General features: G+C 41.3%; 1 protein-coding gene across 1 annotated transcript; it reads right to left on the minus strand.

The window, feature by feature from the left end:
* Window positions 1-1,151: 1,151 nt before the first annotated feature.
* khdrbs1b (KH domain containing, RNA binding, signal transduction associated 1b) lies at window positions 1,152-12,645 on the minus strand. The gene is given in 10 exon segments (XM_038725044.1): window positions 1,152-2,465; window positions 3,014-3,072; window positions 3,404-3,471; window positions 3,854-3,925; window positions 3,927-4,092; window positions 4,566-4,699; window positions 7,758-7,904; window positions 8,306-8,422; window positions 9,927-10,048; window positions 12,243-12,645. Coding segments are annotated over 10 exon segments (1,086 nt in total). The 5' UTR covers window positions 12,337-12,645; the 3' UTR covers window positions 1,152-2,358.
* Between the last annotated feature and the right edge of the window lie 1,808 nt (window positions 12,646-14,453).

The following is a 14,453-nucleotide window of genomic DNA, read 5'->3' on the forward strand; positions in this document are numbered from 1 at the left end:
ATAGTGGTAATGAAAAAAAAAAAAGTATGCAGGTTTAAGTTAATGGGCTAAAGCATAGAAAAACCAACGGTGTTTCTTTTAAATGGAAACAGGTGCGGCGGCGGACCAACCTGAGGTTTTTATGGTCTTTCTTCAGCAGACTGTCAGTCTCCGGGCACTCGGTGACCGATAGCTGTGCCTGGAGGAAGGACAAACCCCAAATCAATACCCTGTCTAAAAACACTGGGAGAAACTTGAGACAGAAATCATGCAATGTCTACAGGAGAAGATATGCTCATGCAACTCAAGCTTTCTTTTTTGGATAACTTTGTACAGGCAGAACATTTTAAATATTACAGTAAGCAACCTTTACACAGCAAACAAAAAAAGTAACAGCAGCTCAGCTGTACAGATATTGACATATTTGACTTTGACTTCATTTTAGCAAGAGTTGCATTAACACTATTCTAATATATTTTGTTAGTACACAGAACAGTTATTTTGGTACATAAAATCCACTACTGTATGATATTGGAAGTTACGTTTTTCTGACTTTTGATTTCTATTCTTTTTTGTTGCCATGACTGTAATAATATTTTAAGAAACTGTACGCATTTACCAGCAAGTTTATGTCAATGGATAAACACACTACGAAATTAAACATTTAGGGTTAGGTTACCTTTACAGTGGAGTTCTCTAGGTTATAACCATCCTCTCCATTGCACTGCCATTACTCTGTACTAAAGTAGCCATCGCGCCAGCGTCATTCATGATAATGAAGCCTAGACCTGAATGGTGGTTTGAATTCAGTTAATTTTCAGATGCTATAAAAACGATTACGACCACAGGTAAGAGGATTGAAAAAGTCTTATACATACCCAGGCATTCAATGCTTTAGAACTCTATACACATTAGAAGGCTATCCAGGTTATTTTAGAGGTCTTACCTCTGGGTCCTTTTTAAAAAGTATAGAAAGAGAGAGAAAGAATAAGTTGTGCTCTTTTGATAATCAATCAAGACATCATTTAGTAGGGTTAAAGTCTCAGACGTCAATACATTCATTTAGATTTAAAATGCGGTTTTGAATGAGAAACAAAGGAAAACACCTACGTCTGACTGTTTAAAAAAGGCCATTTCAGAATTTTACTAGGACAGGAAACAAATAAAGCAAGTTAAGTTTCATAAAAAACAAACTAAGCTTTATTGACAAACTGCTGCAAAACATCTTTTGGACAGATTTAGTAACCTATTTAGGCAAGCTTACACATGTAGCATAATGCATTTTATGGAGAGGGTACAGATACTAGTGGCAGAATAAGTACAGTTAGGATGTTTTAAAATATGTACAAGAGTTCGGATTGAGCTGCAGGATCCCTTCTCTATAGAAAGAGAAGACCCATGTGGAGATTTTTGTCCCAATCCTTCTTTGTGTACTTTGTGCATGCAGTTTATAGAGAATCAGATCACAAAATGAAGACCTGAACTGTTTTTAGCATAACAGGAGGCCAACTCTCGGCCGTGTTCTCATTAAACAAACATTTTGTCTTCAGAGTCTTAAAATTTATTTTTAACATGTAAAACAAATTGAGGATATGAGGACAGTCCATCTCAACAGTGTCTATTAGGGCTATATTTCAAAACTCTAAGTACAATGACAAATATTGCTGCCTAAGTCTAAATGGACAACGTTTTAGAACTATTTAAAACAAACCATCATCAAGAATGAATTGTACTGATTCCATTAACATTGATTCTTTAACCTTCACTTAATTTAAAATTGTTTTGTTTGTGTCTATATTACATAATTGAAAGTTTAAAAAGGTCTTTTATTTGGCTATATTAACAGAATTTTGAAATGTAGCCTAAATGGGAATCTGCAACTGACCCTCGACAGATTCTTTATATTTAAAAACAATTAAAATGGATTCCTTACAAGTGGATAATGAGCCACTGATTCCACTAAAAAGGACTACTCCCAAACAGTTAAAAAAATGAACGATCAACAATGCAAAAAAGCCAGAGGGGGAAGAAGGATCAGAGAAAAAAAATACAGCAAAATAAACAAAAATTCAAATGAAAAAGAACAAAAAAAGGATGCCAACTTCTCCTTTCTAACCCATCTAAAAGCCGCTTTGGTTGGAAGGATTGGTGGCTGGTTGGTGCGACAAAGTAGGGGCGGGGGAGGGAGTTCGCGGTCAAATCTCAAAAACCAGTTCCGATTTTCAGTTCCCAATTTGCTCTCTCGTATAAAGTCCATTGTAGGAAAAGACCAAACCAAAGACAAAACGGACAATTACTTTTGTCGGGCTGCTTAAAGCAAGAGCTGCCGTGGTAGACAGGCGGTAGTCAGGGCAACACGTTAAGGGTGGTGAGTCTGCTTCAGTACTGTCGGTATGGGTGCTCCCGGTAAGGCGTCTTGGCACCTCTGGAGGGGGGAGGGGCCTTCCCTGGAACTGTTCGCTGGGTCCCATTCCAGTCATCTTGGCCTGGAGAGGACACACACAGAAAACAAAACAAAAAAAACCCATATTTACAATTCAACGTGAATGCAAACTACTTCAACATTTATTAAAGACAACCAACGTGGTTAGTGGACATTAAAAGGTGTCCTGTGAAGTATAGTGTGTATCCTTGAGGTTAAACAAATGTGTTGGAATAATATTAAACCGCTGGCAGGACTACGTATGGCATCGGCCATAAGAAAATAAATAAATAAATAAAGCATTGCACCATTGCACTACTAGTGGTCAAAAAGTCCTGCTCCAAAAGAGTCACACATAGGAGGAGGCTACCACTATTTTTAAACTTCTTTCAGGACATTACACAAATCAACCAATTCATAAATATTATATCACAATGTACGGAAATGTTGTATACTGCAGGAATTAAATGTCAAGATAAATTAAATACAATACATACACTTTTAACCAACTTGTTTTTTTGTCATTTATATGCACACCTTGTGTGTTCAGCATCTTTTTAATTAACAGAATAAATGAGGTCATCTTTGTTGACAGTGAAGAAAGTTTCTTACCATACGACTCGTATGACTCTGTGCTCTCTCCGTGTCCGTAGTCATAGTATTCTGGCTCTCTGATGGTCAAAAACAGGGAGGGAAGAAAAATCATTTTTAATCTTTGAAAAACATCAAGTAGCTGCTGACTGTAACATCTAGGGGGATGATAATTGGCTTCCATGAATAAGATCAAAGCTTGGCTCTCTAGCTTGGAAAATCTGAGTCCCGACTGGTCCTCCAAAATAACACCGCCATCCCAACCATGAAACCTGAGTACCATGCAAAGTGGTTAAAAAGCAACTCAGCGCTTCTCAAATCCTTTTCCGAGTGAAAGCAGCAACTAGGCAATGTGTGTGTGTCTGCTTGTGAGAAGCAGGTGAAAACCAAAGAGATGTCTGATTCACTCACGCCTGCGGCTGACTGTAATAGCTGTCGTATGACTCGTAGGCCGGGTCTGTGTAGCTCTCATCGTAGCCCTGGAGAGAGAAGGAAACAGAGAAACAGAGTGAGACTTAAGGAAAGGCTTCTTCATGAATCATGAATGTCAAGATGTCCCCAAAGAACTAAAAACACTTGTACTAAAGCAGACAGTACGTCTTGGGCATCCGAAATCACTTATTCCAGTGTTGACGGACGAGCAGTCCTCATTCATAGGAGACACGTGTTGGAGGTCAGATTTTCACTACTTACTCCTCATAGGTTTTATTATTTCTTATGTCTACCTTATCAAAGTTAAGAGATCTTTTATTTTGTTTAATAATAATTATAGTAATTATAACTGGTAATATAATTGTGCTGAGGACATCCACAAACTATGTCGATAAATTAGAACTATCCTCCACTGGTAATTGTACTTACATATTCCTCGTAGCCCTCGGTTGCTGCAGCAGGGGTGTGCTGGTGGGGCGGAGGCGCCATCCTCTGGGGGGGGTCCGCCGACTGGGGGCCTGGCGCGGGGTGCTACAGCTCCCCTGGCGGGCGCTGTAGGAGGTCCTCCTCTCCCTGCTGGGGCGCCCCTCACTGCACCACCTCTGGCTGGGCCACCTCGAGTCACACCCCCCCTGGCGGCAGCACCGCGAGGGGGCATTCCTCTACCCCTAGAGAGAGAGAAAAAACTAGTAAATAACGAGTTAATGTGTGCGTTCTTCTACTTGAAGGAATAACAAAACAGGAAAAACTTTATTTAAAAAACACATTTATACTGTATGATTCTTAACAATTTTATTATTAAGAAACTGAAGATGAACCAATCATTTAGGACACATCTGAAATTTTTGGTCCTTGATATTTCTTTAATTTACAGCAAGTTCCACTTTATAGCCAGCACAGACAATTTCCTGTATTCTCTGCTAAAGGCAACGCAAAAGTACCAAAAATTGCTCATCCGCTTAAGTACACAAAAAAAACTACACAATTACAAAGAATATAATGCTACTTCTGGCCTTGATTTGCATTTTCATTGATACATCTATATAGAAGTAGATGGACAACAGTGTCTTTACTGTTACTTCAGTGACCCACCAGCTCTTATATGAGAAACCTGTGTGTCAGTGTGCATGCATTTCCACACCTGTGTGCTCCAGCAAGGGGGACTCCGCGGCCCCTGGACGGCGGGCCCCCTCGACCTCGGGCTCCGTGCTCCTGGCCTCCGTTCAGGTAGCCCATCTCCATGAACTGCTCTTGGCAGATATCATCCATCATATCCTACACACACACACGCAGAAAATAAAAAGGAAGAGAGGGCGAGGGTGAGAAACAAGAGTACGTAACATGGGAAAAAAGAAGGCGCAAAAATGAACAAGGGAAGAAAAGGAGGCAGTGTGGAAGAAGAAGCGCTGAATAAAAGAGTGAAACACAATTACAGAGCTGCTCACAATACAGCGTTTCCCTAATGGCTAACAGAGCGAGTGGAAGAGAACGTCTCAGTGCCAATGACTCAGAGTGTTAAAGAGAAAAGGGGGGGAGGGGGAATTGTGGGAGGCTAGAAAGCATCCATCCACACTCCCTGCATTCCTATGCCTCTCCATCATGCACAAAATGTAAATCACTTCTCTCTGCACTTCTTGACAACTCTGGTGTGACTGCATCAACAGTTACCTCATTCTATCAGCAGGAAATGTCACGGTTAATTAATCGTAAAGGCTCCGCTACACCGAGTGTTCCGGTTGCAGTGAAAGAAAACAAAAACAAAGTTACACGAGCGGAGCACCAGCTTAAAGTGCCGTGCTTATCAGAGACATGGAGGCTACTGTACACTGTAACTATGGCAGAGGGACCAAACTGTGAAGCTTTATTTCCATCAAAAAAACGGTGGAAGTCGGCAGTGCGGGAGAATTTCGGGTACACCAAGACTGACGAGGGCATTTTATAAGAGGTGACAGATCACCTGGACAAAAACTTGCCGCTAAAAAGGTTGCTGCTAAAGGAGCAAATAACTACATTATTTTCAATATCTTGCGCCGCGCCAGGGCGGTTTGTTGCTGCTTTGAGCAACGCGCACCGCATTCACGCCGCAGTCAAAGTAGTTTAACTTTTGCTTTGAACCCAGCTTCCACCGCAGCGCAAATCTCTTCTTTTTCTCAAAGGGCCTTTATGGAAGAATGTAGTCCTCTCAAGACCTTCAGTTACTGAACATTTCACGTTACATCCTGTTGCCTCCTCCTGTCTGTGTTGAGAAAATGTTGCAAGGTGTAAAACACCAACATCTCTCATCAGGAGCTTATAAACTTCCAGGACTACCAGTTACCTGCATTTCAGTTATTAATAACACAGCATGAGAGATGTTCTCAATTTCTTTCTATCATTTTCACAAAAACTTATATGTATGGATGAGAGTTGATGACAATAACAGTTTATTCCCCTCCTTAATAACAATTTATATTAAAAATCAACTACTAGTGTTCATGTATTACTAGTGTTTAAGATTTTTAATTAATGCATAATCATGATAATCGTGAAACCGTGATTATTCCTCAGACTATAATCATACCAATAAAATATGAAAATATGTAATTGTTGCATCCCTACTGAGGAAGCTGCCTTTCTTCAGGGAGCAATCAGAAGGGCTGCACTGTGACCCAATCAATTCTTTTTCATGAATCAATTCTTGCAATGGTAACGGAGCTCTATTGATTGTGAAAAAGAAAAGAAAAAGGTGAATACTAGAATACACAGCGCAGGCGGCGGTTTTCAATTTATCTGCAGCGAAAGGCGGCAAACGCAAGCCATTTGCCCGATTACAAATTCATGTCAGGTGAGGAGCAGTGTAACTGCAGCTGCATTTAACAAGCCACCGGTGTGTCTTTATCCAGCAAGGTGGTAAGATTAATTAAGTTTCTTTAGACTTTCCATTCTATAGAAAATATTTGTAGAGAAATAAAAGGATCTGCAAATCCTTCACACAGGAGCAAGGCTCTGCATTTACATTGTTGTTCATCCTGTATGTCTACCAGAGTCAAAGTCTTCTGGAATACAGGTAATCACATCCATCCATTCTCCGAGTCATTTATTAAAATATGGTCGGGCTCCAAATGAACGGAGTCAAGCCTGACAGATTATGGCCTTAAATTGTAACAACCGGTTCTGCAGGGGACAGGTTCTTACATAACACTGTAACACCAACATCACAACTGGTTCATCGGCACGTTCATCTCGCCTTTGGTCCAAATTATTCTTTTTTTCTATAGCACCCTGTGCACTAATTAAAAAACGTGGGCGTCTGTTGGCCTGCTTCAGCATGAGCCATTGTTAGAGCACTATGGGCTTTAGCCGGGCTTGACAGCAGACCAGGTTGGCCAGCACTCAAGAATCTCTCAGTATAAAAACGAATCAAGTAAGTGTAGGCCGTGTAGGGTGAATTCTACCACATCTCTGTCTGGGAGCTAAACACCTCCAAGCTGATTCTCCTCCCTTCCCAAAGGGCGCAGTGATGGACAGACATGCAGGCAAGCCAGGTGAAGGGGTAACCCCCGACAGTGGAAGCGACCCAACTCCTCTGACTGACTGCATTACATTACATTGGTTTGTCTAAGTTACACGCTGTGAATTGCTCCACCTTTCTGAAAGGCACACCATCAGACAATTACCCCAAAACACGGGGTTCCAGCCGGGTTTCAAAACCTTTTCTGGCCAAGGTGGGAAAACTGTTACTTACAGGCTAAGCATGTGTGTATGGCTTTTGTTTTAGGGCTTGATATAGATCCCATTTTCTCAACCGATTAGCCGAGCAATAGAAAATTAAGTTTTTGATATGATTAATCTCTCTCCAAACAAAAATACCAAACAATCCCTTGTTTCAAACTACTCTATTGTGACAATTGGTTGTTTTTCCTTTATCTTATGTGATAGTGAATCCACCATTTATGGCGTTGGCTGTTGATTAGGAAACTGTAACAGGCGCTTTTCCCAAATTTCAATTGATATTTGACAGACCAAACAGTTAATCAAAATATCTGGCAGATTAGTTAAATACTGAAAGGGATCTCTCTGGCAGTTATCAATTAAGAAGCTGCTCTTACAATATTACAAATTGCTTTGATCTTTAGAACCGTAAAGCTTTGTCTGAGAAATCAAAAACATCACGTTAGCCTCTTGTGTTTGGTGTTTGTCAATTTTGTTGAAATTTTACACGCTAAATGATGAACAGGTTCATTAATGGCAAAAAAATTGTTGTGGGAAGCTCTAGGAAAGTCCACGCAAACAAGTCAATAGACAGTACTCCCCTTCACAACAAGACACAAGTAAGCCAAAACATCAGACTCACAGGAAACAGGAACTTCTTCACTTCCTCCATGGCGTGTGCCATGCGCAGGTAGGCCTCTGGCACCGGTGCAAACACCTCGATGAATACGTGCAGCTCCATAGACAAATGGGCGTACTTGGGCTCGCCACCTTTCCTCAGCCCCTCCTCCTGAAAGAAGAGCATCATGACAGGAGTGTCAGAGAGTCAACGAGAACAAACGCCTAACTCAAAATTAAATTAATTATGCAAGAAGTAATGCACATTACATCCACCTCGGACAGCATTATGCATAGATGTGGCATTTCCTTCCTTTATATACCTTAATGATAACAACATCAGACTGGCAGATAACAAGTTTAGTGGGATATCCTGAAGATTCCTGAACAGATGTGCAGTGTGTGGATGCCCTTGGCTTTACGCTTACGTTCGCCCGACCTATCCTGTGAGTTGACACCATCTGGGCTCACTGCCTGCCATCCTTCTCAAATACAAGCCAGATGTGTTATGGCTTCAAGTACCCTTTCTCACAGGTGTGCAACACCAGAAGTGTGTGTGTCCGTCTGCATTACCTTGGATTTGTCTCTCATGGATCCTTTGCCCAGCACAGAGATCTTGGCTCCGGTCTCCTCCTGCAGACGCTTGATTGTATTGCCCTGAGGTCCCAAAATCTTCCCCACGAAATTGAACTAATAGCAAAACAAAGCAAAACAAAATTAGCCTGACAATCAAAGCCGAGGCGAGTTTAATACAAAGAGAGTGAAGGCGCAATCACCGCCAGGCGCCTTGTTGCACATACTGCAGCCTTAAGTAGTAGATTTACCAGAGGAGGTCGATATGAGCCCTCGAAGGGCTTTAATGCCGTCAGTGACAACTCACTACAATCATCCAAGCACAGAACCAGAACAAACTTGTGACCAAAACCTGCAAGCTTTTCCTCCTCAATGTTTATATAGAGTAATTACCATGTGTATATGATGTGTCCTATAACTAGCTGTCATTGCTGAAAACATTTAGTAAAGAGTTGCTCCCAAGGAAACAATTCCTCCAGGAGTTGTAAAAGTAGCTTTTATTATCTGAAAACACTCATTAGCTTTGTCATCCCTGACACAGCGGACTAATGTACAAACTACATTTAAGTCTGGCAAACTAAGAGCTTTCTGAAGATCAGAAGGCTGTCTTTCCCCATGACCGGACTCCTAAGTCATATTGATCTGATGCATCTATAGATCTTATTCTTAATAGAACAAGATAATTTTTTAAAGGCGTGTGTAAATGTAAGAAAGTAAGTCACCCTACATGCTTTAGACAGACACCATATAAAACGCAGGTGACTCAACAGCAAATAAATTTCAACAGCATGCAAATTAAGTATTATGCAACTACCAACACAGGGCTCAACGCTTACAACAAAACCAATGACTTATGTTATACTGCTAACATGTTTAATCAGTTATCAAATACATCCTGGATATAAAAAAAAAAACTAAAATGTAATCACAGTTAACAGTCACAGTTTGCATGGTTTCACTTTCAGACCCAGAGTTTGCCGCTTGACTGAGATTAGAGAAATAACATTGGACAACCACTTGCAAAGCAACTGCAGGATGTTGAGTTTCTAATTTTATTTTTTTTTTTTTTTAAATACTCATGTTTTTGCAATGGCCCAATCGGGCCAGTGAGTAGCTAGTTTAACTGTCAAGATATTACTTTTTACTGGCCCCAAGCCATCGGGCCACCATTTTTGTCGAGCTCTGCAATGAATTCCAGAGGAGAGATTATATGCCTTCTCCAACTAAAATCAATGTGTGTGAGCAACATATATAGACTGAATGAATACACCTGAGGTTATGTGATAAAGATGTCATACTGAATGGAAACATAGAAGCTCCATTTTTCTAAATACTGTATGAATTAGACTGCAATGAAGAGCTATCCTAAACATAGCAATATTAACATTTTGATCCTTTTAGTGATATTTTAAAACATGCCAGTATCTGCTGTAATTATACTCTGGAGCTTCAAGATCAAGGTTGAGAAGAGTAATTTGAGACTCCCAAGTAACCCCATGGCTTTGTGTAATTGAAACCGGGCTGCAGGATAAATTAAATCAAGAGGGGGTCACAGTGAAAAGAAAAAAAGGACAGACGAAGAAGGAGGAGGAGAAGAAAAGCAAGGGCAAAGAAAGCTCACCTTCGGGTACTGTTTGACAGGTATGAGCACTCGTTCCTTAAGCTTGATGTTCTTTGTTGTGAAAAGATCCAGGTATGTTTCTGTCTCCTTTTTAGTCTCGCCTTTCTGGATTCTGTCAATTTCTAGAAGGAGAGAGGTATTGTTTCAGGCAAAGTGTTCATGCAATCAATAGGGACTCAAAGAGGCCAAGTACATCTCAGTTGTGAGGATGATTTATGTCCACTTACATAATCAAGTTGATTTAGAGACTTGCAGGTTACAAGTCATCTCGGTATGCAGGTTAAAACTTAACATTTCAACCATATTTAGCAAGCTATTTTTAGACGGTTTCAACTGCAGTTCAATGCACAGCAGACACAAGAAACAATTGACTTTTCAGCCTAATTTTAGGTTCTAACTTGAAATCTTTTGACTGACAATACATTTTTACTGAATGCCAAACAATGGTGCTTCCAGATGAATACAAGATGATGAAAGAGTATATGTGATGCGTTTCATTTAGCACATGTTGTGATCTGTCTAGATCCTGAATAGAGCTGAAACAGCTGGTTGATTTATCCATTAACTGGCAACTACTTTGACAACTGATTAATTGTCCCAGCCATTTTTCAAGTAAAGCTCTAAACAATCTCTGATTGTAGCTCCTTCGGTGTTACAATTTGTTGGTTCTCTTTTTTTTAAAGTCACTGGAAACCGAATATCTCTGGGCTTTGGTTTGCTGCTCAGATAAAATATAACATATCTCTTTGGACACTTTTTTTACTATTTGAAATTGCCTCAACTTAAAAACTATTAAGCAACAAAATAATTGTCAGATAAATCAATTAACATAATATTTGGTTGCATCCTGAACCTTTTATTCCATGATCTGAAAACATACAGTTTTCACAGCTACATTTTGAGAAGCAGCTCTCAGCTCTTCCCTACACCTGCTGTCACCTCTTTCATATGGCACAGCCCCTAGTCTCCGGCACTCTATCTCAAACCACCTCCACAATCCTGACTGTGACAACCCCTGAGCATGTGATGTGCAAACCATGCCAGCCGACAGTCTACCAGCTGCAGATCGGGGGAGCCTCAGTAGATGTCGAACCCACAGCACACACACTTTGTCACTCACTTTCAATTTCAGCAATGTTGTGTGGATTTTGCACTTCCTGTTAGACAAAGAGACCAGCTTAATGATTACCAGGGGAACCCTGAGATACTTGACTGGAGAAGCAAATAAGAACCAGCTCGCAGAAAATGACTCCCAACACTGGGACAGCACATGGGCAACAACGCAGAGAAACCAAATCCCTCAACTAGCAGTCCTTCAGTTTACCTATAGCAATCAATAGCTAGCTTATAGTAATAATGATGTTGAGCATTTTTTATTTATATATTTTCATTTTATCACTGTAATGTCCATGTAAAGACATTCCAGTGATACTCAAATGATACTTATGGTCATCCTATAGTACTTTCTGGTACATTATCCCACACTATCACTAAATTGTTTTACTTAAGTCATATTCTGTGACATTTACACAACGCTGTCCCTCTGAACATGTATAAAGAAAACATTAATAACGGTATAAGGCATGTTTTCAGAGCTGACGACCACATGGACCTAACAAATATCAGAGGCTGTGTGTGTCTTTTCTCCCCTCTCCAGCATAGCTACAGGACACCGCTGCAGTCTCTTGCTCAAGGACACTTCAGCAGCGGCGGCAGGCAGACAGAGGGACTCGAAGAAATCTGACGACGTCGCTCGGCTTCAAAGTACCGAGGTGACCCTAGTCACGGGCACTGGCGCACATTTAAAGGCTACTGCGCAACGTAACGTTAGCTGCCAGACAATTTGATCAACAGGGATTCGACAACTAAAACAAAAGAAGAGTCCGAGTCTTCAAGTTTAAACTCGGCAGGAGCCCCGCCAGTAAGAAAACATTTTCGACACGTCGCAGCTGCACGAGGAAGCGGAAATTATTCAGAATAAACATTGAGAGTGTGTGGCCCCTTCTGTGGCGTTGCAATAGCTTCAGACTCTTTACAATACCAGGCATTAGTCATTAGCTATTATCTAACCAGCTCTTACACGCCGCCCTGTATCGCACACACATTCATTAACGAGCTGTGAATGCACTTATTGTTAGTGTTGCGGTTAATGGGGCAGCTCACGTCCCGTCACCAAACACATGGCGCCCAAAGCATGGAGCTGTGCTTCTTTTTCAGGTGCATTCAGGAGCTGGGTATGTTGCCCCGCTTAAACTCAAAGCATAAACCACACGCTGGGAGACGAAATAAACACCATATAACTTAGCAGTACTTCACCTGCGTTTAAAAGTTTCATGGCGTGTGTAAACGACGAGTCCAGGCTGTCCTTCTCCGCCAGCAGCTCGGGGAGGTACTTGTCGTCGTTCTCCATTTTGACTTTAGAGAGGGTGAGGAGTTTCGGTGCAATAGGAAAAAAAAGCGTGAAAAAAGCCCAACAATAATAGAAAAAAGTAGTCCAGTTACGTAACTACGGAGTGCCGCGTATCCCCTGTGCAGACGGCGCTTTGCATGTGGCTACCGGGCGTTTCTGTGACGGCCGGGTCCGCTACTATACGTACTGCGTGATTTCCCAACCAGCTAGTCCCCTCTCTTCAGCAGCTGTGGCTGAATGGAAATGGGAGAACAAAAGCAGCGAGAGACTGGAAGAATAGTGATCCGACTCAAGCCGGCGGAAGTGAGCTCAGAAGGACGTAGTTCTCCGGACTGACGCCGCCTACCGTGTGCTGTGTGTATGCGCGCCGCCTCCAGCAGCGACAACCCCACTATCAGATTTTCAATACTGGTATGGGTGTGCCTGCTGCACTGTCAAGTGAGATACTGGTAACAAATTGGCCCACAATCTACTACTGGGTTCTCTTTACTCTGAGGGAAACCCGTATAGGAACATATTACAATAATATACTTAAAGGTGTTCCTGTATAAGAGAGAGGCTACTCAAAAATGAATTCATTAATGACCATATATGGCAGGCTAATTTGGTGTCACTGTATTACTATAGGCACTTATCTCTTTACTGTGACTGAGACATGACATTGCCAATGAAAGGCAAGGAAGATTATTATCTTCTTTATCTTATCATGCATTATTTTTTTGTATACCTTTTTAATAAGATTATTTAAAAACTCCTGGGATCAATTCTAGCAATGTGGTCTGACTAATTGTGAAACCACTTTTGATTTGGGAATCATCACAGGGATTGTACTCTATATTCTCACGTGACCCGTGAGATCAGAGGCATGACAATGGGGCAACTTTATAGCATGAACTACATATTATAGATAGATAGATAGATAGATAGATAAACTAAAGCTATACATAATATATGTGAATATCAAGTGTATTTTAATTGATGTAAATGGGATAATGATAGATGATGACACATCTTCAGTGTTTAATTTGTTAATATATTTTCAGTAGGGACATTGTGCTCTGAAGATGTGGCACTTCCATTCCAGGCTCTCTACTGCCCCTTTGTGGCCATGCTCATCATAAGCTATGAAATGAGTGTCTCTCATGCTGCTGAAACTGGGTCCATCAGAAGAAGCCTGTTCTTACTCTAATCCTCCATTTTCCTCTCCTCTTCTATTGATTTAAAAACACTTATGTGCAAGTGCAAAAAAGCGCAGTGAGGAGAACGTCTGGAACAGACTCTCAAAGGATTGATTCCTCCGATTCAGATGGTGGTAGTGAACCTGTCACGCCATTGACCGGAGACCAAGGGGTCAGAGATTAGAGCTGGCCTAATGCATACAAAACAAGAGCAGACCATTGTGTATTGGGTCTTTACGCACAGACAGTAGCACACATTATCTACTAGCGGATGCTCTTTGAACAAACAGCAAAAACTGTAGGTCATTTATCAGTCCCCTGCTGGAGTGAAAACTATTACGATCGACCGCAGCTCTACCCAGGAATGCATCTGCTCAAAACAAATGAAGGCAAAAATTGTCTGCAATAAACACTTATGGGAGGCCGAAGACCCACTCTAACTATCAGTGTTCAGCTTGATCTATCTCTGACCGTTACGGTGTTATTAGTGTTGGGGGTTGCAAGGTTGTCCTGACTCCTCTTGTCATTGACAGAATGGATAGCCTGTGAGCTGAATTTCAATTGGCTCATAAAAGGGAGACTTACTTCTCTTGGCAGGTGGAGGAGTTCCAATCCGATAGCTTTCGCTCTTGCCTTCTGCTTGTGTGGACTTCCCTTGTCCCCTAACATACAGAGCCACAGTCTGGGGTAAACAGGGGCAGATGGAAAGGGGTAAACACTGGGGTTAGGCTTATATAAGCCGCCACTATTCCAGATCTTTGCATTTTTCATGCCCCAAAGTTTCCACAAAATGGCAAGGATTCAGCGTTTCCCTGGAGTGTTATCCTTGTTAGGGCAGAGGAGCCTGCGAAACAGCATTTAGAGCATCATTTGACTCTAAAGCTCCACTAAAAGTCAAACTAATAGCTAGACATAGCTAGCAGCTGCTTATGGCAGGTT

This window comes from Micropterus salmoides, unplaced genomic scaffold (assembly GCF_014851395.1).
Source record: "Micropterus salmoides isolate LMB-PRFRI ecotype aquatic unplaced genomic scaffold, ASM1485139v1 Ms_hic_scaffold_17, whole genome shotgun sequence".
Lineage (NCBI taxonomy): Eukaryota > Metazoa > Chordata > Actinopteri > Centrarchiformes > Centrarchidae > Micropterus > Micropterus salmoides.